The sequence below is a fragment of the Vidua macroura genome, chromosome 26 (assembly GCF_024509145.1).
Source record: "Vidua macroura isolate BioBank_ID:100142 chromosome 26, ASM2450914v1, whole genome shotgun sequence".
Classification (NCBI taxonomy): domain Eukaryota; kingdom Metazoa; phylum Chordata; class Aves; order Passeriformes; family Viduidae; genus Vidua; species Vidua macroura.
In genome coordinates, this window is record NC_071596.1 from 1,026,542 (window position 1) to 1,052,366 (window position 25,825).

Here is a 25,825-nt window from a genome sequence, read left to right on the forward strand (position 1 = left end):
TTAATGTGCATTTTTCTTGTTGAAAAGGTGAATAGTGCACAAAAAAAACTATACTTGAAAATTTATCAGGTTTATAGTAGTCAACTCACTTGAAGCAGGAGTACAAGAGGAGTAAACTAATACGACAATGCAACATGTAAAATTCTTAACATGCTAAACAATACCTGGAACTAAAATGTCTCCAAATCCTAGAAGAGAAAAAGGCCTGTCACATAGAGCCAATGGTGAGGAATTCAGTCGTGGGACCTTCAGGACCATTGGGAGCTTGGAATGAGAGACACATGTCTGATGAAAAGCATAGTGACACTACCTACCAGAACTTGTTCCTGTTGTACTCGAAGTGCAAGTTTCAAATACATCAAATGTATCTTTGTATACATTCATTAAATACAATATTACTGACAACTAACAAAATGCATTTAAGATGGGAGTGATAAAATACTTTCTAAATACTATATTAACTTCAAAGTCTTCACATACAATTGGGTATCAATTCTGCTTTAGCTGCAGGTATGTACAAAACTTAGGTAAGCTGCTACATGCATAAGAAATAACAATTTATGCAATTCATTCACCAATAAAAGTCTCAAAAGACCAAGACATGAATAATTTTAAAAAGTCATTTTTCAAATCACTTTAGAGACTCTTCCCTGCCCCCTGTGTTCCTATTTATTACATAAATTGCAGTGTGAGGCACAGCATGCCACAGTCCATTGCAAACCTGTATTTTCTTTATTATAGTACATTAAAGAAACTTTATTTTCTTTTTTCTTTTCTTATATTAGTGCTAAAATAATTTTATATACTTATACTTTCATTACTGTTTTATACAATTAATTCTGTGCATAAAGTTGAATTCAAAGGGGTAATAAAGGGGTACAGGAGAGAAGAACAAAAGAAGTCAAAGAAATTAGTATTGACTGTATGGATTGATCCACATCCTGCAAACAACTACTTTCTTTGCTATTTTCCCACATGACACTATTACATTCACTGCTGAAATAGATCAAATTAATCCTTAAACTAACATACCCAGGTTTTCCTGCAGATTAGTTTTTTTGTTTTGTTCACTATATCTCACTGTCTCCTACATCTCACATACTTTCCTCCCTGAGTCACCCACATCTTGTAAGGTGTTCATGCAATTGGCTGCTGTTCAACGGTGAAAACCCACTGAACACTGACTTCTGTTTTCTTCCGTCTCCAATTTGTGTTTCTCTCCTTTCCCTATAGCCTCAGCTTTTCATAAAGCAAATGTCAAAAAAGGAAAGGAGGAGGAAGAGACAGACTTGATTATATGTTTTACCTCTTTAGGAAAAGATGCTCATGCTTAATTAGCAGCAAGTTAATATTTACAGATGTGGTCATGTTTTTGTGAAGCTGAGCTAACCAGCTTTCTTATATTGAAACCCTGTCAGAAAAAGATAAAGGAAAACCAAAGCTGGTGTGATGAACCACTACAAGTCTGCTTTGCCCCTCCAGAATAAACATTCAGGAGCATTTATTCCCACATTACGTTCTTTTCAGAACGGCATCTTCCTTTCAGCTTTGTGGTTTTCAATTTTAGAGAAGTTAAAAGTGTAATAGTTGACAGCTAGTGCCGGATTTTCCGACAACATGCAGTACCTTTTCATGAGTGGCAGAATCAGATGGGCCTGCAGCCACCTCCACCATTATACTCTCCCCAGTCTAAAGAAAAAAATGGGAAAATTGTAAATCAGCATTTCCCTCAGCAGCTCTGGGATGATTTAGGAATATACAGAGAAGCAAGTCATTACACTTTGCTCTGTGGGCAGCAGGGAATAGAGAAGCACCTTACTTACCTTTGTTATAAAAGGTGTGATAAATACAAAGAATATATCATACACAAAAAGAACCAGGAGGAGTAAGGTACAACCCTGAAGGAAGAGACAAGATATTTGGTATTTACACACAATGCATTAGCAAACAGCAAAGAATTAATAATTAGAAGACTATTCAAAGAAAAAGTTTGCAAAGACTAAAACAAGTCATTCATGTATTTTTCTTAATTCCTAAATATTTTAGATAGAGGAAGGGTCTTGCATGCATCATATGAAATAAAGTAATTCTTAAACACAAAATTACATGTTATTACCCAAAATTCTTTATCATGTAAAATCTGGAAATGGTGCTACTTCAGTTTGCTGGGAAGTATGAAGAAGCTCTGCACTGGAAGATGCCAGGCACAGCTTGAAATACTGTACACCCATTTACTGTCAGTCTATACAAACTTATAGGTGAAGGTAATTTGAAACAAGAGTTTGAAGAGCTCCTTAAGGGGCAACTAAATAACTAATAATGATTTTTGTCTTAGGATACTGACTAAGGTCAGAAAGATTTGAAAAAAACACTAGACTGATGCATTAGTTGTATGTCAATCTGAAAAACAAAATCGAAACAATCAAAACAAAACAAATAAAACTCCTCCCAACAACAAAATACTCAAATACCAAATACATAAATAAAGGGGTGGTGTGTGATTTACTAGTCAACACTCTACAGAATCTACAGAACAATCACATGTCACTTCTGGGTCTTCATTATACTCATTGCATCCCTTTTTTCCACACTACATATGAATGGAAGTACATTTCCAAGACAATATACTCCATTATAAGTGACTCCTCTGTTCAAACACATTCATGCAAACTTCTCTTTAACTTTCTTCTGAAAATCTATAACTTCTGTTTAACTTTCATACCTTAAATGTAGGCAGGCGTATCGTTTTCAACATGTAAAGACAGAAAGCAATTCCTAAAGCATCTTGCAGAACCCAGGCCCACCTTAAAAACAGGAAAGTAACATTTTTGCAGGAAAGAGCAGGAAAAACAGACTAAGCCTTGTCCTCACTAAGGACTTTCTTGGGTCAAATAAAAAAACCCTTTTATTCAAAGTACTTGCTTGAAATTGACATTGTTGTCAGCAGGAGTTTGCAAATGGCAAGCTGCTTTTCATCAACCTGATAACCTTTCACAAAGAAGTGCCTGGGAGATGAGGAAAGACTTGGTGATACTGTCTATCTAGACTTCAGTAAGGCTTTCCACTGACAACCTTCCCTAAAATCCTCACAGAGACACTGATGAAGTACAAGCTGAATGAGCAGTGAGGTAGACTGAAAACTAGCTGAATGAGGTCAGTGGATACCAAAATGGGAAGTCCTGGGGTCCTTTGTCCTGTGTATAGGGGTGAATCCTTGTGTGCTGAGGCAAATTTACAGCTGGGCCTGTTTTTCAATTGTGTTTTGCAAGTTGAGTATAGAAGTGTTCTTTGCTTTACTCTCAGCTGCTAGGGTCAAAGAGAAGTAGGATGTGAGATAAACAACACTAAGTTTCCCAAAAATTGCTATGGTCTAGGTACAATGAGAGACAGTGCTGTTGGATCAATACACGTGTACTTGCTGATGGAGCTCTGTGCAGGAGACACTCAGGTTCACTTCAGCTCTGAGGGAGAAAATGGATTTCCTAGTCCTAAATATTTTGGAACATCTCTATAGTACTGCTGCACTCCTCAGTCTGACATTTATCTCTCTAAAGGGTCTTTCAGAGTTGATGATTCCTGGATTTGAGTTCTGTCACTGAATGATCCACACAGATCACAGATCCCACAAAAGCACTGACATGCATTCAAAGCACAAGTCAGACATCTTTGATATCATCAGAAGAAACACAACCCAGCATTTCAGTTCCAATACTGAACCCTCAATAGAGGAACCAAGAAGATGAACACAACCTGTACACAGGGGAAAACTAAAATATCTGAGAGTGAGGTAAGAGGTAAAAAATCCCAAAGAAAAACAAAAACACAACACTCTGTAAAAGATCCACCTCTAACAGAAGTGGCAAGAACCTGCTACAATTAGGCACTACAGCAACACTGGATGTAGAGAATTACTGACATGTACAAGAAAGCTGAGAGAAACTAAAGATCTGACAATCTTACCAGTTGTTATTCTCATGAAAAAATGAGTTAGACAACTTGCGTCCAACTCTCCGTATCACTTCTGAAAAGCTGTCTTAAAGAGATCAGAATACTGACTGGGACTCAGAGAAATTCAAGCTTAACAAGAGACAGTTTTCTGTAATTTAAATGAACAAGAAAAAGACAAAGTACATAAGGAACAACTAAGAATTTCTGCACGTCTCTATTTTTTTTTCCTGTCATTCCTAATTTCTGGATACATCTAGACTTCTGTGGATGTCAGTTACTTACATGATAAAGCATATTACAATTTTTAGCACAGAAAAATTTTGAGCACAGATCACTTACTGATCTTCATTTCTGAAGATTCCCCAGACTACGCTGACAGAGATACAAAATACTGCCAAGAGCAACATCCGGACCTGGGGACGCTTGTGAAAATACGGCAAGTTGTTGTCTGGGATTCTGAAAAAGAATCACACCAAAGCTACAGTTGTCTATGTATATAGCCTCTTCCTTTATCAACATTTTGAAGCATGAAACCACCTTTTAAACCCCACACCTACCCAACAGTATAAAAAACTAAGTTTCCCTATTAAAATTTTGAAAGTTGCCACATACCTACACTTTCCCAAGGGGAATCTTCTTACAAAGGGAGACAGACAGCTGTAAAGACCAATGGAGGCAGCCAGGCAGAATATTCCTATTATAACATAGACTGAGGGGGAAAACAGTATTAAGTCCAAGTAGGATAAGGCAAGAAATGCTTTTTTCATATCCTGGCTGAATAAAGAACAGACAGTCAGTAAGACTAAATGAGAAATAAGGTTTGCATTTCAACAGTGAAAGGTAAATTCAGAGACTTCAAATGATTGATTAGACTTGTGCTCTTTAAGTATCTAATTCTAGCTCTTTTACTCAAATGTAGTTTAGACAATACCTACTTAAACAAATCAAAACCTCTATCCTAATCTTCTTAAAGTAAGTCATAAGCCTCAAAGGCAACCTATGGTGAAGCATTTATCTTCTCTTTATGAGTATACAGGAGCATTATAAGGGACTATTAAAGTCACTAAGTAGCAAAATGAATCAATACAGATGCAAAGCATGTTTCACTACCTCCTCAAAAATACAAAGAAGCATTAGGCTCTCATGTTTTGTCAATCTGATGAGTACTCAGTAGAAAATTATATTCTTTATAAAGATAAAAAATTATCCTTGATCTTGACTTCAAATTGAAGAATAATAGAGAGAAAGAACAGGTCTGAGAACACCTTTAACAAAAACAAAAGTTGGAAAATACTAAATCTGTATCTACTTAATAGGCTTTAATGTTTGAAAGAAACTTTATGATGAACCTCACAAAAAGAAGGATTAGAAATCTACTCAGTGAGTTTTCTTACAGTATTTTAAAACATATTGGGATGAAGACACATGACAGACGAGAGATGTTTCATTATTATTTTCACAATTAAGTGTTCTTTGAACAATGTCAGCCTTGTGATATTAAAGATGTATCAATACAAATACAACCTTAAGAGTACCTAAGTGGTCATAGAAGAAATAAAGGAGGATGAGCATTGAGCAGCACATCACTACAAACACACAGATCATTATGGGAGTCACATCCACTGTTTCATCATCATGTTTCTCCGCCCCATCATCACGCTTGTGCTTCATGTACCTCCTGAAAGAGTAACATGGCTACCATCAGTTCATTCCTTCTGCAACAAAATACACAAGGATGCTGAATCTTCAGCAAAAAAACCACAAGGGCTTGAAACAACACCAATGCCTGCTTTGATTCCCACTCAAGTCAGTGGGACACCATTTTTCCATGGAGGTATGAACATCAGTTGTAACGCAATGCATAAATCTGTAACTGCTGTGTTAACTGATCTAGAGGACTATTTCATTTGGTAAGAACTCGAATGAATCCTGAAAACTAACACAGAATAATTTGTTAACTTCAGAAGAAATCCTCGAATCAGGTTGTGTATACAAAAAAAATGTTAGAAATTAGTGTGGCACAATGACCTCCTTCTCCCAATCCCTCCTGCTAGCAAAAAGTAACCATAAAATTTCATTTAAAAATTGGTAACAAACATAGCATATGTTAACCATCTAATCAATTTGGTTTGCCCTATACCAGTAAAAGCAAATTTTTTTTTTTTTACAAAGTATTTTTCTGGTGATTTTTTGCAAAAGGGATGTCTATTACTTAATAATTTTCTATCTGAGCTTTTCAAATGTTTGGCCCTTTAACATGGCAAAATCCTAAAAAAATCTACATGCAATTTATACTCTAATGATTTCCTACATTGACTAAACCAATGCAAGGCTCAGGGCCTTTCAAACATCACATCAGCATTTTCCCTAGAGTCTCCTAATGTCACTAGCAGAGCTGCCAGGTGATGCTTTACATAAATACCATCTATTTTTTGTTCTGTGAAAAATACAGGAAAACTGGTATACTGCATTTAGTGACTCACTTTTTCACATCTCTGCTTCCTGCCCAGTAGCCTCCAATTGCAACAGTCCCCACAGCCATGACAAAGATAATCACCATGTTGTAGTCCAGCACAGGTTCATTTGGTGCGTACATTGCTCCTTTCACTGAGCTGCCAAAACTCTGTGGAGGTAAATACAAGTTAGGAAAGACATCCAAAAAGCCACCTTAGCAAAGATTCACTTACTTAATTTTCACTACGTAACCTCAGAATCAGGCTTTATTATAAACACATAAGAGCTATCTATTGGCTCTTCTATTAGTGATATTTATTTCCAGCACCAGGCTGTATATTTTGATTTTATTCCAAAGATGAGAAATAACCTCCCAAGAGACTTTTTTTTCCAAAACACAATAATGCAATCTTTGTGAATACACTCTCTACATATTCAAAGCTCTTAAGGTAGACTTAATACTGTTGAGCAGTGACTCATTTACATGAGATAATATAAATGAGAGCTTTTAGTATCGAGTTTACCTTGCCAATATCTAACATATCAGTATAGCTAAGCAGAGCCACAGGAATATCAATCTCTTCATACTGACTCCTATTACCTCCAGGAGGAACCTGAAAGACATTTCAGACCAGGTAAGAATATGTTTATTTTTGCAAATACTTCAAAAGGGTTAAAGGTGCAAATTCTGTTCCGGCTAATTTGAAAAATATTCTAGAAGGGAACTTAAATGAAAGCAAATACTCAAAAGTAAAAATATATGCCTGTTCCCAGTAAAACAGAAGTAATATAAGACTGTAACAGCAAAATGAAGCAACCAAATTTCAAGCAGTATCTTTTGCACAGCAGGGTCATGGGTTTATAACTGATGTGTGCCTCTAGTATAGACCAGGACTCAAGCCTACTAATTTTATTTTTAAAACTACTATTTTTACAAAATACATGCTGTTGCTGCTCCAGCTGTATCTAAAGCACTAGATGCAGTGTGGTAGCATGATGGAGACACAAACCAACCATATCCTTTGGCTCCAGTATTTCATTTGGAACAAGGTTAATCCTGAGCCCTTGACCTGAATTTCAAATGAACTCTGTGCCAACCCTTCCTACTGAAATGAGGGCCTCTTGTTTAATTCATTCTTCTGTCACATGTATGGTTTCCACACATAACTATGCAATGTATGTACATGCAGGAACACACATGCATTATTTACATTAAAGAGGAACATCAAATACCAGCAATGTGCACCGAAGACAATACAATATCTAGTACCAGAGGAGTATCAGCAGCATAGGAAGATAAAAAGCAACTTACCAGTCTCTCTCTACTAACAATCAGCAGCCCACGGGCCCCATTTATCTGAGCAAGCCTCACTTTCTCATAGAAGGTGCAATTTCCTCGCATCACCATGGGGATTTGATTATTAAATCCCCCATGAGGTACATCCGAAGGAGAACACAAAACAGATGCTGTCTGATCCTGCAGTTGTAGGAGTGACTGAAAAAAGAAATTAGTTAAATACATATATATAGCATAAAATAATATAAGAAGTCAAGAGCAGAAGCCACAGCTTCTAAGGAGTAATTTAAAACCTTTCAGTAATGGCGTGGTAGACTATTCTCAGAGCAAAATGAAAGCTGAAACAGTGCTGCCTTCTCTATTATGTAGGGACCTGCCTTGTTTCACCTTTATTGTACAGAATTCAGCTGGTAATAAAATTTGGGATACATATATATATATACACCTTCACTTGCATTTATTTTCTTCAGCATTGTTGCTGTTCTGATGCACACAGCCAGGATGTGGGAGGAGACAGCAAGGTTTTATCTTTGCTGGGGTAGCAGAGTGGCAGGCTGGGATGATGGAGGGTATGAACAGCTAGAAACCAAAACACAGGCTGGAGAAAAGTACAGAAGCATAGGCAATAAACTTCTATCTTGAAACCTACTGTATTCAGTGACCTGAGATTTTTGCATCCCAAGTACTTGAATACTGGATTCTAAGCTACTTCTCTCACCACTTGTGCTCCAGAGACATTGCAAGTCTGTCCAAATTCCTTAGTTTTGGCCCTCCTCAGACCCAAAGGCATCTAGTCTGGTGTGTTTCAACAAGAACACCCTGAAGACACTTCAAGGTTTTAGAAATAACACTGGCAGGAATTGTTCCTTGCAAAATCTAAACAACCACCAGCATCTTTGCCCAATTCTATTTGTGAGTTACCTGAAAACTGCAATTATCTACCAAACAACCAAGCTGTGCTAAGAGAAGCAGGTCTCAGCCCTTGCTGAAGTGAGCTGTCAGATTTGAGAAGAGTCAAGGTAAAATTTTAACCTGAAAAAATGGAAGTTTGTATTAGAAATCCACAGGTACACAACATACAATACCTGTGTAATGGACTTTACGGTTTTAGGAGGGAAAGGGAAGTGTCAGGTTGTCAGTAGCTTCCACCTTATTCAGAAAACTGCTGTCTCCAGCCTGACCTCTAGAGACAGTGAAATGCTCCAACCCACACTTCTTGGTTGCCCAAGTTTCACAGTACAACACAAATGCAGAGTGAGCTCAGGGTGGTGCACTGCATCACCTCAGTTAATGAACTGTACTGCTGGAGTACTGAAGGAGGAGGAGCAAGAATGTGAAAGAAGGGAAAAGCAGGAAAGAACCAAGGAAAGAGACAGGGACCAGCAAGGGATATAGCATACACTACCCAAGTGCCTGTGCAAGCTATTCTGGACTGTATTGGCTCCTGCAGAGCTACTGAGATATTACTTTAGTGAATTTTTATGAGACTGATTTAAACAAGGTATCTACGGTACAGTCCCCAACTCTCACAAGTACCAGTCAGTCATGCATGTGCTGATTCACATTACACAGTCAGGGCAAGTGCAAGAGTTTATCAGCTGAGTCTATACAAGGCAAAGACAAATATTGATGCACCTAGGGACTAATCTGCAGGTGCAATAAACCCATCAGAAGTAACTGAGACTTACCTATACATTGGTAAGGAACTCTAATAATTCTGTGGGCCTCATTCAAAATGCATTTGCTGATTTCATCATTCAGTACCAGTAACTTTGTCTCACAGAAAAGACTGAAAAATTTACTCCATTTTCAGCTCATACAAATTTGGATAATGCAGCAAAAGCTTGACACAGTTTTTGACTACCTAATCTTACACTTGACACTGAGAAAGCACTAAAGGCCACAGTTCACTATATAAGAAAAGCCACATGGTATCTTCTTGTACCATGCTGATGTACAAAAACTCCTTTGCAAGCCCAGGTATGTGCCATTTTAATTTCATTGATCACACCATTGAAAAGGAGTATTTTTGTTTTGAACAGCAATAGTCATTATCTCTGCACAATGCCTGGAAATTAACACTGTGATCCTAGCACCGCCTAGTGATCTTAAGAGATAAAATATTTTCTAAGCAGAGCAAACAAAGCAGTTGCTTCAAATTCTACTAATCCAACTAAGAGATCAGAATTTTCCTTGTAACAAAGGCATTTTTATACATTTTTTGTCACCAGTTAGCTAGGTACTTACAGCTTTACCCAGATCATGTGGCAAATGGGCCCACTGAGAGTTGAAGAGAATACAGTAGTCTTTTCCTTTGCTGCTCCCCTTCTCTGAAAGGACATGTACCATCCCATACTCACAGTACACCTGAAAATATAACAAAAATTTCACAAGAATTTTAGGTTACATAAAATATCAGAAGTGAAGGGATTAACTTGCTCTTGACTGGCCTGCTTTGTATTTTTAAAGAAAACCAAAAGAGTTTACAAAATTTCCATATCTGTGCTGGAAGTACAGTGGAATTTGTTATTTTTTCCATCATGCTTCAAAGAACGACTTCAGATATATTAGGCAGATTCTCTCCTACACAGCAATTGGCCAAAGAATCAAATGAAACAATATTGGTGCGTTTAAAGAAAAAAGACCAAACCCAACAAACCAAAAAGCCAACCTCAAACAACACTGGTACACATATGTGTATAACCACAGCAAGGGAAAGAAGCTGCACGAATGCAGAACACATTTGAGACTTGGAGTACTCTTTTCAGCTCTGGGGTTCCCAACATCAGGAGGACATGCAGCTGCTGGAGCCAGGCCAGAGGAGCCACAGAGATGCTGCAAGGGCTGGAGCCCCTCTGCTCTGGAGCCAGGCTGGGAGAGCTGGGGGTGCTCACCTGGAGAGGAGAAGGCTCCAGGGAGAACTCAGAGCCCCTGGCAGGGCCTAAAGGGGCTCCAGGAGAGCTGGAGAGGGACTGGGGACAAGGCCTGGAGGGACAGGACCCAGGGAATGGCTCCCACTGCCAGAGGGCAGGGCTGGATGGGATATTGGGCAGGAATTGTTCCCTGGGAGGGTGGGGAGGTCCTTGCACATGGTGCCCAGACCAGTGGCTTGCCCCATCTCTGGAAGTGTTCAAGACCAGGCTGGATGTGGCTTTGAACAGCCTGGCCTAGCCCACCCCGTGTCAGGGGCCTGGACTAGATGACCTCTAAGGTCCCTTCCAGTCAAACCATTTCATGATTTTATGAATAAGACACCAACTCCTGAAAGTGCAGCCTGAAATAATGATCAATCCTAGATTTGCATTCACTCCAAAGCTCAACCTTGGACACCTTGGCCGAAGATGTGGCAAGACCCCAATGCAGTAGCAGCTCTTTTTCTGTCCTAGGTAGAACATGTAGACTCTCAAGTCTACCTACTGCATTTACCTATCACTGCTTAAATGACCAGTTGTCACTGTTGTCAAAACTCCAAGAACATCTGCAACAATGTAAGTAGTGAAGATTACATATCTAATATTTATAATTAAAGGCCTGTCCTGGGTCTGGATGGGATGGAGTTAGTTTTCTTTATAGCAGCTGATGGTGCAGTGGTTTAGTTTTGTGCCCAAAACAATGCTGATAACAAACTAATGTTTTAGCTATTTCTGAACAGTGCGTAGAATGTCAAGGTGTTCTCTGTTTCTCATCCTGTTCACCCCATGAATAAATGCCCAAGAGGTTTGGAAGGGGTCACAATCAGGCAGATGATTCAACAAAGAGATATTCCATACCCGTAGCGCATCACGTTCATTTTTATAAGGTTAGCTATCTTTTGCATCATGTACATGTTAGAATTCTCCCGAAGAACTCATGGAAACTGCGATAACAGAACCCAGATCCCTTAGTAACACAGAGAAAGAGAACAAGAACTACAGCAAAAAATAAAAATAGTAATATGCAGCAAATCTACCAGTTTTAGATGTCTCAGTTGTGATACACAGAATGTAACTTGCTTATTCAGAGAACTGCTCACACTACATCTAACTGCAAGATGTGGTGATTTTAGCACAAATATTTTCAGCTTCCCATCCCTGAAAAAAAAACCAAACAAAAAAGAAAAAAAACAACCAAACAAAAACAAAACAAACAACAACAACAAAAAAACAAAACACCCTCATTTCCTCATTATTTTGGTTAGGTCAGATTGTACCAGGTCATTTTCCATCAAAACTGGAAGATCACAAGTAGGTACTGGCAAACACTTCCTTAACACAGACATTTTCACAAATCTTATTCCTCATGATGAGGTCTGCTCTTTTAAACATCTACTCCTATCTCTCCCTTCCCTGTGTATAGTGACACAATTTTGTGAGTACTAGGTATATTCCTCATCTTCCACCCAAAACCAAAATCACCTACAAGAGTATATATATACACACACACATATATACACACACACACATACATATGTATGTATATACATAACCTGCAAAATAAAGTACTTCTGTGGAGTTGATGCAGTTGTCTGTTTGTACCCCAAGTCCTAGTAGATATTTACCCAGGGAATCAGAAAGTAGGAAGACAAACAAAACAACAGTGGAAGTACATACAACTCCCCTATCACTAGTGGTGATTTCTTTTAATTAGTGGTGACTTCATTCTCATATTAACTGAGTCAAAATAATTGTAAATCCTCCCTGATCTTGGAAATGGTTGAAGAAACACAAAGTATATAATGAGGTCTGTTTGTACTGTTCTAAGGACGCTGAAATAATCCTCCTGGCCATTTCTAAATGGCAAAGAGGTCCCTTGCAATGCTTCTCTCTCTGACAAGAGGCTCTTGTCCTTGCTTGAACAAGAAGGCATCTGAGCATCATCACTTTAACAATCAGCCATCAAATTCTACAGGACACTTGCTCCTCAGGGCAGCAACACAGGGATTGCAGGCTCTGTCTTGGGAGGACTGTCAGGCACCATCTCCACTCACTGAAAAAGTGTAAGTTAAGAAGTCTTTCCTTTACACAAAATATTGAACATCAGCTCCTCAGCGTGAAGTTTATTCATATACATTCTGTGACCATCTGGTCAGGTTTGAACATCAACACATTAATAATTCAATTCCAGACTAAGATCTGACCAGCTGCTGCAAAAAGATTTTAATGCTTCACATAAAAATATATTAAGATACAAATGTAGTGCTCAGAAAGCAGGACAAAATCTAACTTTTAAAATGTAATTCAATTATACAAATCCAGATCAATGCTTCTTTTTGAAGAGAGTCTTGCTGATCTTCAGTTGCTGCTTTAGAGCCTCACAATGCTCTTACAGAGCAATTTCAATGTTCAAGTAGTGCTGTCTGGTAATAGATTATAAAAGGATGATGCTGACATCAAATGCAAATCATATCTGTATTTTAGCTTCATACAAGCTATTAGATAGTCAGGAAAAAGTTGACCGCATATTAAATGTAGCAGTCTCAAAATACTATTTCACCCCACTGAATTGGAAATACAGTCCTTGGGAATACCAAACACTGTTAATGTGACTGGATTCTTCCTATTATCATTTTTTCCCAGAGCATTTGTTTCCTATTGTAATGGGAAGTTTCTCCATTTTATTGAGGACATTTGCTAATCATTACTAGCACTTGGAAGTTGCAAAAAAACCAAACCCCACCAACCAACCAACCAAAATCACCTCACACCAAACAAACAAGCCCCCTCCCCTTGCAACCATCTTACCTTTCTGCCATCCCCCTTTGTGTCATACTCCTCTCTACCCACACATCCAACTCCTTCCTTCTCTCTTTCTCTTGTCCAGCACTCAAGCAAAACTGAAGTCATTGACTGAAGAGATGTTTAACTGGTCTACTGCTCTGCTTTAGCTTTCCCCAAGAAAATTACTTTGTGCCTACCAGAACTGATTAAGCTTTGTTCTGGAGAGAAATATAACATCATATCCCTAACCACTGCTGCTACTAATTAGAAAGTTGTGACAGACTAATTTGTCAACATCTAGTTTAATATTCATAACCTGAACACACCAATGATTTGATAATTATGCAGTTACACTCTCATAAATACACCTTATACATCTGTTTCTTCATGCAGCAGCTAAGGAACAAGATGCTAAAGATGACTGGAGTCAGCAACAATGTTATATCTTATGCTTGTTCAAAAATCCATTAAAATAATTAATCACACTTCTTTCTCCCTGTTTATTTCAAACCCTACTACACAGAAGTTACCATGCACCCCTAGGAGACACTCAGGGTAAAAGATGTTTTTAGAAAAACTTCTGAGAATCACAGACTGGTTTAGGTTGGAAGGGACCTTTAAAGGTACCTTGTCCAAACCCCTGGAAATAGGCTGGGAAATCTTCAAGTATACCAAACCCTGTTCAACCTGGCCTTGAACATTTTCAGGGATGGGGCACCCACCTCCTCTCTGGACACAGTGAATTCTGTGTTTTACCAGTGTTTTACCCTGCACCAGTGTTTTACCACCTGCATTGTAAAATCAGTCTTTAACACACACAGTGTGCCCAGAGGCAATGATGGCATTCTGCTGCAAGATGTCAGCAAAGCAGTAAAGAAATGTCATTGTAAAAATATACAGGAGGTAGAGATTTTTATATTTAGCTCTTCTGCATATAAATGGTCTTTGTTAACACATGCAGCAACTTTTTCCCTCTTTTATAACATTAGTGTTAACTAAGTCCTTTAGAACCAATGACATTTGTCCTGAAGCATGCTGATATGGGAGGTCACACTGATAGGTTCAGTGCAGATTAAAGCCACTTGAGCACAGTGCAAGTTTCCAAGATATCTGTGGAGAAAGAGAGAGACTTCTGTGCATGTGCTGTGAGGAAACAAGAACTCCAACTCCCTGCTATAGCAGACTTGTTAAGTCACGTCTGAGGTATCCAACCATAGCACCTAAACTACTTTCAACAGAAACAAGTAATTTAGAAAAGTAACCTGTACTTATTATCTTGAATTTGATTTTAAAGAGTAACAAGCAACAGAGGTGCAAATACAGTCACACACAAAAGACAAGAACAAAAGAATGTTCCCTGCTTATTGTACATGGTCTAACTGGGCATAGATAAACAAACGAAACATGGAGTATTTTAGTTTTGAATATTACATGTACAACTCTCTCCAAAATCTTCAGGCAGTTTTGCAGGAGCTAACATCTGTAATTGAACAGCTTTATCCATATGGAAACAATCAACCTGTACAGTTAAAAGTTTTACATCTATGAGATATATGGCACACATCTTTAAAATGAGAGTAAGTATAGGGTGTGTTGCTACATTTCTGTGGAGATAACCATTACTGGAACTCAGGAATAATTCCTAAAAGGCACCCAGGAGACAGTTATACACAGTTCTGTTTTCTGAGCTATTTAATGGATGTTCTTCAAAGAAATATTAAGGGAGTAAAAGGTTCCTAATGTGAAGGGCTCAAAACATTTTAGAAGCTATTTGGATTTGTGTGCCAAAGCTAAATGAAAGTCAAGCATGAGAGGAATTAAAGGCAATATGAGCAGGGCTAAAAGCAGAAGGGAGAACACAGAGCTTTAGAAACTCTGTGGAGAACACAATCTGTGGATAATGTGGATTAAAAGACATCTTTATAAAGCTATTATCACTTACAAGCAAAGCATATTCTGAAGTTTGTTCTTATCCACTTTGATGCATCCAGTTTTGTTTTTATTCATGTCAGCAGGTATAACACAACAAAAGTTCAAGCGGTGCTGCTGTTGCACTGGCATAGTGACAACATTTATGATGATTCCTTATTCCTAGAGACCACTTTGTATCCTAGATTAACCCAGGAGAAAATGTCAGCTCCTGTGCAGATCCTATACAATGTGCCTACAAGACCAAAGGCTCTCTTCCAAGTGTTTGGATATCAAGTCCAGCCTTTTTCAAATACAGAAAAACAACAGCTGCTGTGACAATAAGGTATATTATAATTCTTGCATCTTATTGATCCTGTGGCTTAAAAAGCACACAATAGTGTATAATTAACACAAAAGGAAGTCTTTTCTATAAAGCTGCAAAACTGGAAAAGGGTTTCACACAGCAGAAATGTAAAATCTGAGGGCAGAATTTAACAGACAAATGAGCTAATCTAATGTTTGTGGTAATAGAAGGGCATACTTGTTAGCTCTAAATCTCATCAGGGCCTTCCACAGATCAATGCATAAAAGAGAAGAATGCTCCCCAGTTTTTTTGCTGTGCAAGTTTTTTTAGGTGAATTAATGCAGTTCAGAGGCAAGCACTGGACTTGCAAGCTAAATGATAGAAGAAGGCAGAGAGGAAGAATTCAGCTCACCAGTATTTCAAGAAACTTCAGTGTGAGTGACTGAGCCAACCCAGTATCTGTCTTGTTTGTTCCTCCCTGCCTCTGGCCCCACACTCACCTGGATGTCCTGTACACCTTTTCTGCCTTCAGTAGCTCTATTAACTGACCTGGCCACTCATATCTCAGACACTGGGAGCTGTGTTCCTTGAAGAAGGAATGAATGAGCTATCCTACTCTTACAGTAGATACCATGTCAGAGTTCCCAGGAGCTGGAGTCATTCTGTCCCATTAACTACACTGATCCATCTGGAGACCAGCAACAGCAGGCAGCAAAGCTGCACACAAATAGAACACTCCTTCAACAAACACTGTACAGTGCAGAGAGCTACATATTCATAATGCACTAATACCAGGAGACTAAATTATCAGCCACCACCTTAATGCAGAATTTCAGACAGACTTTCAAATTCTCTGGACCCATATCAGAGTGCCCTAATTTAAAATACAAACCCATCACCTCAATTCAACATATTCTGCTGAAAGCTGCTATAGTGAAGGCCAGCTAGATCCAACACACTTGCTGCAGATCATGTTACTGTGTTCATCACTAGCCAAAGGCTCACATATCTGCTGTTGTTACAGGAAACTGAGGGGTAACAATGCCTGGAAAGAATGGGAACTTAAATGAAATGTGAGAACACAAATACCAAAGCAAGATCTAAGTGTAGACTGTACTTGGATCTATAAGATTACACCACTCTTAAAGTGTTCCCAGATGAGGACCCAGATTTGGAAGAGCCATGCTTCAGTAGCCAAGCTGATCCTTCTCCCAATAGAAGAAGATAGAAGCAAATGTGGACATTACCTCCTCTTGCCCCAGGGAAAACAAATAAACAAAACATTTCTATTATCCTGTTTCAAGGAGGGAGACAAAGGTATATGCTCACTAAGGCAAGAGTAAGGCACTGAGAATGAGTACAGCTGGTACACAGCAAATGCACACAACAGCTCCTGACAACAGCCGTCAGCTCTGTCCCCCAGAATAACTTCAGCCATCAGTCACAGGAGTACCAAACCAGGACTAGTGCAGCAGAGCACTCTGCCTCACACTAAGGAGGATGTACCACTCAAACCATTCCAACAAGTGCAAGCACAAGAGATGCAGAAGTTATGCCCAATACGAGGTATTCAAGCAAATTTTTAAAACACTAGCTTGGCTAACAGAAACATATTGGCAGCACACAGTACATCCACTTCTCACTGCAGCAGCAGGACTGTTTCAGCACCCTGGCCAGTCTGCCCAAGCTTATTCAAGTACATGAACACGTCCACTGCACAAATATACCAAATGTTTGCAGACAGGAACGTGCTGCAATGCATGGAGCTGAACGCAAGACCTCCAAGTACCGACCGGTGGACTATCTCACCACTGTCCTTCTGCACTGCTATATGCTCACCTTCCCCAAACTGATGGATCAAACTGACTCCATGCCAGTCTTTGACTCGTTCTTGTTAATTCATTAATTAAATTAATCTTGCTAATTAAATCTTATTAATTTGTCAGGCCTAAGTAACCACTGAAAGTATAGACACGCCTCTGAGAACACAGAGGGTTAAAAGCAAGAACTTTTGAACATACAAAAATAGCAAGAACAAAAAAAAACTGAGGAGGGAATGGTAATGCCCTCTGTCTTCAAGAAGAAAATTATCTCTGTTCTTAAACCCTCAGCCCCAAGGGAAAACAGGGGGGACCATAGTCCCAAGATGAGAAACTGAACTGTTATCTCTTTTAGTCCATAACAAAGCATCCTTAAAAAAGCCCTATAAACAGTCTGTCCATACATAGTAGTAAGAACACTGTAACATAAAAAAAAAAAGTGTCATACTAGCAGATTTTCTCTGAGCAGTTACCATAACACACTGCCACTACTAATCCCTGCGAAGCATCAGTGGAGATGACAAAAAGTATGGGGCATGCAAGAGCATAATGAACACATAATGAAGATAAACATAATGGATGAAAAAAGGGCACGATACAGAAATAAAGAAGTTAGCAGACAAGCAGACCACTCTGTAACTAAAGATTATTGGCAAGGAAACAGTAAGGAGACAGAGGGAGAAGAAGAAAAAAATAGAGTTTCATGTTACAATGTTACACCAATAATATTCAAGAAGCCATAGTATGCTCCAAATTACCTAATAAACAGTCAAAAAGTTTAAATGACATTTCAAAATTTTCAGAACACAAATCACCGAACTTAAAAGACAAAAGCTCTGTACCATGCAATGCAATTGCTACAAATCCACTCTCTCCTGTATCAGGATTACATGCCTAGTTCTCACACCCTTAGAAATGTATCCACAATACTAATTAATATTTTAGTAATGACAATACAAGACTCAAGAGAGACTACAAAGTCAGGGTCAGCAGAAATCCCTTCTTTTCTGCTGAAAGCTTCCTCACAGGGAGTCTGTCAGTCAGGATAAACCCAGAGTCGTCACTGCGAGGATCCGGCCCAGGGGCTCGGCTGCGCTCCCCTCCCTGGGGCTGCTTGGCGAGGATGCTGGGCTTTGCCCACGGGGGCCCCGAAGTTTTGGGAACTACGAGGAAAACGCTAGTTAATACGGAAAGAATAAAAAAGTCTCAGAGATGCCCAGACCCACAGATATATCAATACTGCCAAATCGCAGAGGGCAGGGCCGCAGCCCCATGCGCTCCGCTGCCTTCCTGCGGCCACGGCTCGGCCCCGGCCCGCTGCGGGGCGGCTGCGGCACCTCTGAGAGCCCACGGCAGGCGACTCCGGGCGCGGACACACCGCACAGCCCGCTCGGGCCCGGCCGCACCCGGGGCCGCTCCCCGCCCTCAGCCGGCTGCCCGCGCGTGGCTCGGGGAGCGCACAGCCCGGCAGAGCCCGGCACAGCCACTGACCTGCGGCAGCAGTTGCAGGAGCAGCCACAGGCGGAGCCGGGCCGGCTGCGCCGCCATGCCGGGCCTGCCGCGCCGCCGCCGCTTTGTTCCGACCTGCGCCGGGCCGGACCCTTCCGCCCCGGGCACCCAGAGCCCGCCCCGGACGTCCCGCCCCAGCGCCCCGAGCCGCCAACGGGCTCCGGCGGGGCGCGACGTCACTTCTGGCGGTGCCGAATGAAATGGCGAGTGGCGGCGGCGGTAGCGGCGCGGGGAAGATGGCGGTGAGGAGCGGAGCAGAGCGGAGCGGGCTCGGCGGCGGTGCCGCCGGTGCCGCCGCCGGTTTACTCGCGTCCCCGTCCCGCCGCCGCGGGATCCCGCGGCAGCGTTCCGGGTCTGTGTCTCCGCGAATGGCGCGTTTTAATTGGACTGCCTATGCTCTGCCGTAGGATAAGGAGAAGAAGAAGAAGGAGAGCATCTTGGATCTCTCCAAGTACATCGACAAGACCATCCGGGTGAAGTTCCAGGGCGGGCGGGAAGGTGAGCCCGGCGCGTGGCTGCAGCACGAAGCTCTTTCGCCTTTTGGCGTTTTCCCTCAGCCGATGCCTGTCGGCTCTGCTCTCCTGCTTGCGCTGCTTTCCCATCAAGGGAAGCGGAGGAGTAGCGGGTGCTTTTACTTATTAGTGTTTGCGGTTACCGGTGTGAAGCTTCTCTCGTTAACTGTTCCACTCATCTCCTGGGTGCACTTTTATCTTTATAGCTCATCTGTGCATCTTCTCTTTTATTGGTTGTTTTGAACAGCCTTGTTTTGGCTGGGTTTTTTTTTGTTTGTTTGTTTGGTTTTTTGTTTTTGTTGGGTGGGTTTTTTTGTTGTTTTTGGTTTTTTTTGTGGGTTTTTTTTTTTTTTTTTGCATTGCAAGGATGCACTTAAAGGAACAAAGAAGCATTTATGGATGTAACAATTAATACAACTGTCGTGCCTTTCATCTCTTGACATGGTAAGCATGCCCGGAGTTCGTGGTTCAATATATGCCACCGTGCCTTTGCGTTCCCGTCCCTTCCCAGCTGGGCAGGTACATCCCAGTGCAGTTGGGGATGTTGGTGCCACCCGCAGGCACTTGTTTGTCTGAGTGTACCATGTGCTGCATTTTAAAACTCCACTGGGACCTTATGCTTATAAGGGTTTGGAAGTTACTTGAACTCCTTACTGCGAAGTGTATTTGTCAAACTGAGAAATTGCTCTGTGTAATTTTGTGATATATTTAGTGACTAGTCTTGTGAAATCATGTTCTCCATTAGGACAAAGTGTGGTCTATCTGCAGTGCCTTCCTGTGAGGCAGTGCTTATGCTAAAGACATGATGTGCCAGGAGAGGACCTGGAAGATGGGGTTTCTGAGGAAAGAACTTAAAATATAGTCTTATTTCATTTCTAACCATAACCTTTCATTAAAGATATTTATTTTGTTTTGGAGTTGTCTTTTTTTTCTTTGTGTGACTTGTACTGATTTGTTATACAGTATCCTTAAAATGCCCTTGAAATTGGCTGAAAGCAAAAATGTTAGTGTCTTGAAGAACATTTGGAAGAATGGATTGAAAAGTCTGTAAGTTTTAATTGGTGCAATGCAGAGCAGCTTTTGTGTACTTGCCATTGATAAAGAGGACACTGTTTAATACCTCTGACCTCATTTGTTTGGTCTTGCCTGAAAGAGGGAACAGGGCTGGAGAGCTCAATGTACCTTTCATGAAGTCTTGTGTTGCGGTATACTTTGTTTTGGTCCTAATCATTGTTTTCTGTGTGGTCTTCAATAGCAAGTGGTGTCTTGAAAGGGTTTGACCCTCTTCTGAACCTTGTGCTGGATGGTACCATTGAGTATATGCGAGGTAAGTAATATGCAATCTTTGGAAAGCTTCCCTTCCCTGAGTGTTTTTCTTGACAGAAATCTTACAGCTCTGTGAGTGAATAAGCAGAAACTGCAGATTAACATCATCCAAACTGCAGCATGCTTGGGATAGATGTCTTGTAAAGGAAGACGTAAGGTGACGGGTCTATGGGACCTGATTACATGCACTGTGGTGCATGGACAGGTCTGTGGGACCTGAAAACATGTTCCTGAGGGAATTGGCTGTTACAGTTCCCAAGCTAGTATAAAACATCTAAAAAGTGGTGGCAGTCAGGTGATGGGAAAAAGGGAAACATGGAACCCATTTTTCAAAAGGGTAGAATGGAACCTGGGAACTACTGTTCTGTCAGCCTGACCTCTTGTGCCTGGGACAATCATGGAACAGATCCTCCTTGGAGCTCTGCTAAGATATTTGGAGGACAGGAAGGTGATTTTAGACATCCACCATGGCTTTACCAAGGGAAAATCCTGCCTGAACAACCCAGTGGCCTTCTGTGACTCCATCAGTGGCCAAGGGAAGGGCTTGCAGATGTCTTTTATCTGTACTTCTGTAAAGCCTTTAACACAGTCCCCCACTGTCCCAGCAGCGGGCCCCCGGCCAGGTAATAATTAGCATTGACTCCATGATTCAGAAGGCTGATCAATCTCTTTATATATATAATTATTAAGAAACCCATTGCTTTTATAGACAGTTATGATACGCCGAGGCCTAATTGGTCCTCCAATCCAAACACCATCACCATTGGCTAATTAAGAAACCACCCTTTGGTAAACACATCTCCATAACACATTCCACATGTTCACAATAACAGGTGCAGCAGGCCAAGATAAGAGTTGTTTCTCATTCTTTTCTCTGATCTTATCACAGCCTTTTCCCAGAAAGGCCTGGGAAAGTTGTCTGTTGCTCTCTGTGGCCAGAGACCTGCTGCCACACCCCACAACATCCTTCTCCCTAAATTGAAGGAAATGGATTTGATGGGTGGACTGTTTGGTGAATGTGGAATCGGTTGGATGGTCATATCCAGAGGGCAGTAGTCAATAGCTTAATGTCCTCGTGAACATCAGTGACCCTCAGGGGTCTCTGTGGGGACCAGGACTGGTTAGTGTCCATCAGTGACATAGGCAGTGGGATCAAGTTCACCCTCAGTCTGCAGGTGACACACCTGAAGGACAAAGGCCATGCAGGGGGACCTGGACAAGTTTTTGAAGAGGGCCCACAGGAACTTCATGAGGTTCAGCAAGACTCAGACTGGGGGATGAATAGACTGGGAGCAGCCCTGCTGAGAGTGACTTAGACATGCTGGTGGATGAGAGGCTGGACAGTATGTGCTTGCAGCTCACAAAGCCAGCTGTATCCTGGGCTGCATCCCTACCAGGGATGGGGGATTCTGCTCCTCTAGCCACTCAGGTGAGACCCCACCTGCAGAGCTGCCCCAGCCCTGGGGAACAGCAGCAGGAGGACGTGGAGCTGCTGGAGCCAGGCCAGAGGAGGCCCCAGAGATGCTGCAAGGGCTGGGGCCCCTCTGCTCTGGAGCCAGGCTGGGAGAGCTGGGGTGTTTACCTGAAGAAGAGAGGAAATGGTATTGTGGCCTTTCAGTTTTAAAGGGATATAAAAGGAGATGCCGGGGGGGGGGGGGATGCTTCAGCAGGCCCTGTTGTGGCAGGGAAAGACATAATGGGTTTAAACTAAAGGAGGGTCAATGTAGATAAAACAGAAGATACAGCTATAAGGAAGATGTAGTGTCGCTCTGTTCTTTTGAGAGTTTTAAAGTTCTTCTAAAAGTTTCTTAGGCCTTCTGATGTTTACATATTTCTACCGATTTTTCTCACACTGTTCATATAAACAGTAATTGTTTTGCATTCTTTGTTGTGGATGGAGAGAATTGATGGACTGGTAGTTTGATCAGTGTGGTTGGAGAGGTGGCAGTTTCACCCTCCAATCCACTGTCACTTTTACTCCACTTACATAGTGGAGTCAGAAAATAAAATTTGCTCTTTGGGTTCTTTTCTTTTCCCTTTTGCATTTAGCGTCCATGTGTGAGTTATTTTGTGTTGTAGTGTGACAATGTAGATATAAGGAAGAGGGTTTTTTTAATCATGAGTGTGATAAAAGCACTGGGACAGGTTACTTGGAGAGGTAGTAGGTACCCTGTCCTTGGGAGCATTCAAAGATGGGACTCCAAGCAACTGGGTCTAGTTAAAGATGTCCCTGCTTGTTACAGGGGGGCTCTACTAGATGACCTTTAAAGGTGATTCTACAGCAGAAGTTGGGTTAAGCACATTCCCTGTGATAGAACATCCCTGGTAGTCCTTACTTGAGCTCCTCTATAGTTATCTCATTGGCAGCCCTTTTCTCCTCTCTGATACAAAACCTATCATTTGATAAGACAGTGTTTTTGAAGAGTATTCTCATGCCTGTTTAAAATGGAACACCTGAAGCTTCGAATTTCATCTTTAAAAGAGAGTTTTGAAATGTGTTGTTCATTTCTATTGAATATAGAGATATCTCTATATGGAAGATAGAAATGTTTGGTTTGTGTTTATTTGTCCCAATCCAGCCCTGTTTGGCCTGGTCTGAGAATGGGCTGGTGCTTTCTTCCCTAGTGCATTAGAAGTCAGGGTCTTTTTCTGATTTGCATTAATCACCAAGTGTTTGTCTATAATGGCATTTGAAATGGGATCAAGAGCTTTTTTTTAATCACTTGCATGTATACTATTAGTTAGATGCATGAAAAGGCCTTTGAATTCTTTAATAAATGTGTTCTGCTTTTTGTTGCATACAAAGCAGATTTCCTTATTGCTCACTGTAAGTAAGGTCTTGAAAACATCATATGTCACTGCTGCATCACCTGTATGGCCCATGTGTTCAATAAAACAAAGCAGTTATGTCAGGAAAAAACATGCATGTCTGTGTCTTTTGAAGTTGATGGAATTTGGTTTCTTATTTTCCTGTTCTAACCATGGATCTCTGCTTTTTAGATCCAGATGATCAATTTAAATTAACAGAAGACACACGTCAGCTGGGACTTGTGGTTTGCAGAGGGACTTCTGTGGTTCTGATTTGTCCACAGGATGGAATGGAAGCTATTCCAAACCCTTTCATTCAGCAGCAAGATGGCTAATGCTTTCTTTGGATTGTCTCTGAAAACTTCAGGGGTGCAAGTCATTGGAGAAAACTATCCATGTGTGAGAAGCTTCCTGTTTTTTGACGGGGGGGGGGGGGGGGGAAGTTTGAATGTATTTTTGTTAGTGTGAAAAAAGTCAACTTTTATTTTTGTGGCTTTTACAAATGATGAGAGGATGTTGAATGTAAGAAGCATGTTCTTGTTTTCCTCCCAGCCCCAAATCAGTGTGTAACTATGTTGTTTAGAGATGACAGAAGAGAACATATTGTTATGAATTGTCTGAGACCTTCTTGATCTTGTGTGTTTTGAAACAACCCCATAAAATTAGTTATGAATGCCCTGAATATTGGTTATATTCTTTCCATTTTTAAATACATTAAAATGCCTTTAATCTAAATTAAAAGCCTAAACACAGTAGAACATATTTTTCTTCCTCTTAGATATCAGTACTCAGCTGGGTAAGCATTATGTTGTAGTCTTCTGCTGAATTCAGTCTCTTTTGTGCAGGAAAATTACTTCTTGTATAGTGTCATCACCTTTACAAGGGATGTAGCCAAGAAGGTTTTTTCAGCACTTGTTCCAGAACTTGTGGGCTGTGATCTGTGTATCAGCAGGCTCACACATTTCTACAGAGGACTGATCTAACTTGTGGGATAATTCTTGGTTGAGTGACCTAAACCTTATGGAGGTAGCTATTTGTTATTTGGAATTTTAGGGGAAGAATAATTAATATCCTAACATTTGTTCAATTGTAGGTAGTGTCTGGAAGCGCTGCATATTTTTATATTGTAGCTATCCACTTGTGGTTTTGCTTGTTATAACTTGATTTGTAAGTAAACATTTTTATTTCTTTTATACTGCGAAAAATGCAAGATTTGAGGAGTTCTGAGTGAATAAAGACAAATTAATCTGTTCCTAAATGTCTGGTTTTCAGTCTGTAAAAGTGCACTACAACTGACATTACAGTTCTCTAGCCATAAATCTAAATTAAATTAGTTCAGGAGGTGCATAAGCACTACAGGATCGGAAGGACCAGAGCAAAAACCGTATTTCAAACAGGGAATTGATGGGAAAGGCCTGAGAGCATCTCGTCCCCCTTCTGAGGCGTTTTAAAGACTGCCTGGTTGAAGTATGTGCCTGGAGCCTGTAACCTGCTTCTTCCACCTGCTCTTGCCTTTATAGAGGACCCTTTATGTGGAGATTGTGGCAGAGTGAATTGTTCTGCTAGCAGCAGCAGTTTTGTTCTGAAGGTTGTCAAGAACCCATGGCAAGTACAGGTTGTATTGGTTATTTTGGCCACAGCATCGTTCTCGCATGCATAACCTTTCCTGTGTCAGCTCCAAAATGGGTGGGAGCTTACAGTAAATTTCATTTTAGTGAATCTGACTTCCAGGAGGCTCTAAAACTAGGGACCAGGTGTTGTGTGTAATGTATTGCCTGTGTGAACTTGGGTGCGTCTGGATTTTAATCTGGGGGCTCACAGACCTGTCTATAAAGTTGTGCTCCTCACAACCTAGTTTCTTTCTAATGCTACAAAACTTGCTTGTGAACCTGCACAATTCAAAAGAGAATCTTTATTTAGAGTGTGAGGAATAGAATTTGTTTGCCATCAGCCTGAGTATAGTCTTGAACTGTCCTTTAGGTGGGAGAAAGATTGCTGTTGTTGATACCGGTAATGTGCTGCACTATTTTTGCACTCTTTAAGTATAGCATCAGAAACAGACCTGCTGGGGCTCTCTGGGGTGGATTCTGAGCTCTTAAGTGCTGGGAGATCTGCCTGAAGCTGTGGCTCAAGTGTGTAAACTCTGGAGAGGGGCATGTTCCCAATATTTCCTGCTCAGGGGGTTGGTCGGTTGCTTGGTCTTCATTGTGCGCTGCATGGCTCTCCTTTTCTGCAGCACA

At 40.8% G+C, this 25,825-nt stretch overlaps 2 protein-coding genes across 6 annotated transcripts in view; one reads left to right on the forward strand and one right to left on the reverse strand.

Moving 5' to 3' along the window:
* Positions 1-19,051, reverse strand: part of SPPL2B (signal peptide peptidase like 2B) — a 32,242-nt gene extending 13,191 nt beyond the window's left edge. For 2 of the 5 annotated variants that reach the window (XM_053999650.1, XM_053999653.1), the window contains exons 1-12: positions 18,922-19,051; positions 9,947-10,066; positions 7,715-7,897; positions 6,927-7,016; positions 6,432-6,571; positions 5,484-5,626; positions 4,561-4,657; positions 4,288-4,404; positions 2,723-2,804; positions 1,824-1,898; positions 1,627-1,689; positions 165-264 (exon numbers count right to left, since the gene is read on the reverse strand). In XM_053999650.1, coding sequence (XP_053855625.1) covers positions 165-264; positions 1,627-1,689; positions 1,824-1,898; positions 2,723-2,804; positions 4,288-4,404; positions 4,561-4,657; positions 5,484-5,626; positions 6,432-6,571; positions 6,927-7,016; positions 7,715-7,897; positions 9,947-10,066; positions 18,922-18,978 — 1,267 coding nt within the window. In that variant the 5' untranslated portion in view covers positions 18,979-19,051. Of the gene's footprint in view, positions 1-164; positions 286-1,626; positions 1,690-1,823; positions 1,899-2,722; positions 2,805-4,287; positions 4,405-4,560; positions 4,658-5,483; positions 5,627-6,431; positions 6,572-6,926; positions 7,017-7,714; positions 7,898-8,144; positions 8,248-9,946; positions 10,067-18,921 lie in introns of those variants that run through there. The other 3 variants (XM_053999649.1, XM_053999652.1, XM_053999651.1) reach the window with 2 other exon arrangements.
* Positions 19,052-19,065: 14 nt separating this feature from the next.
* LSM7 (LSM7 homolog, U6 small nuclear RNA and mRNA degradation associated) lies at positions 19,066-24,837 on the forward strand. Its single transcript, XM_053999668.1, has 4 exons — positions 19,066-19,181; positions 19,347-19,437; positions 20,707-20,778; positions 23,778-24,837. The coding sequence occupies exons 1-4, from the start codon at positions 19,140-19,142 to the stop codon at positions 23,918-23,920; spliced, it is 348 nt and encodes a 115-aa protein (XP_053855643.1). The 5' UTR covers positions 19,066-19,139; the 3' UTR covers positions 23,921-24,837.
* The last annotated feature ends 988 nt before the right edge of the window (positions 24,838-25,825 follow it).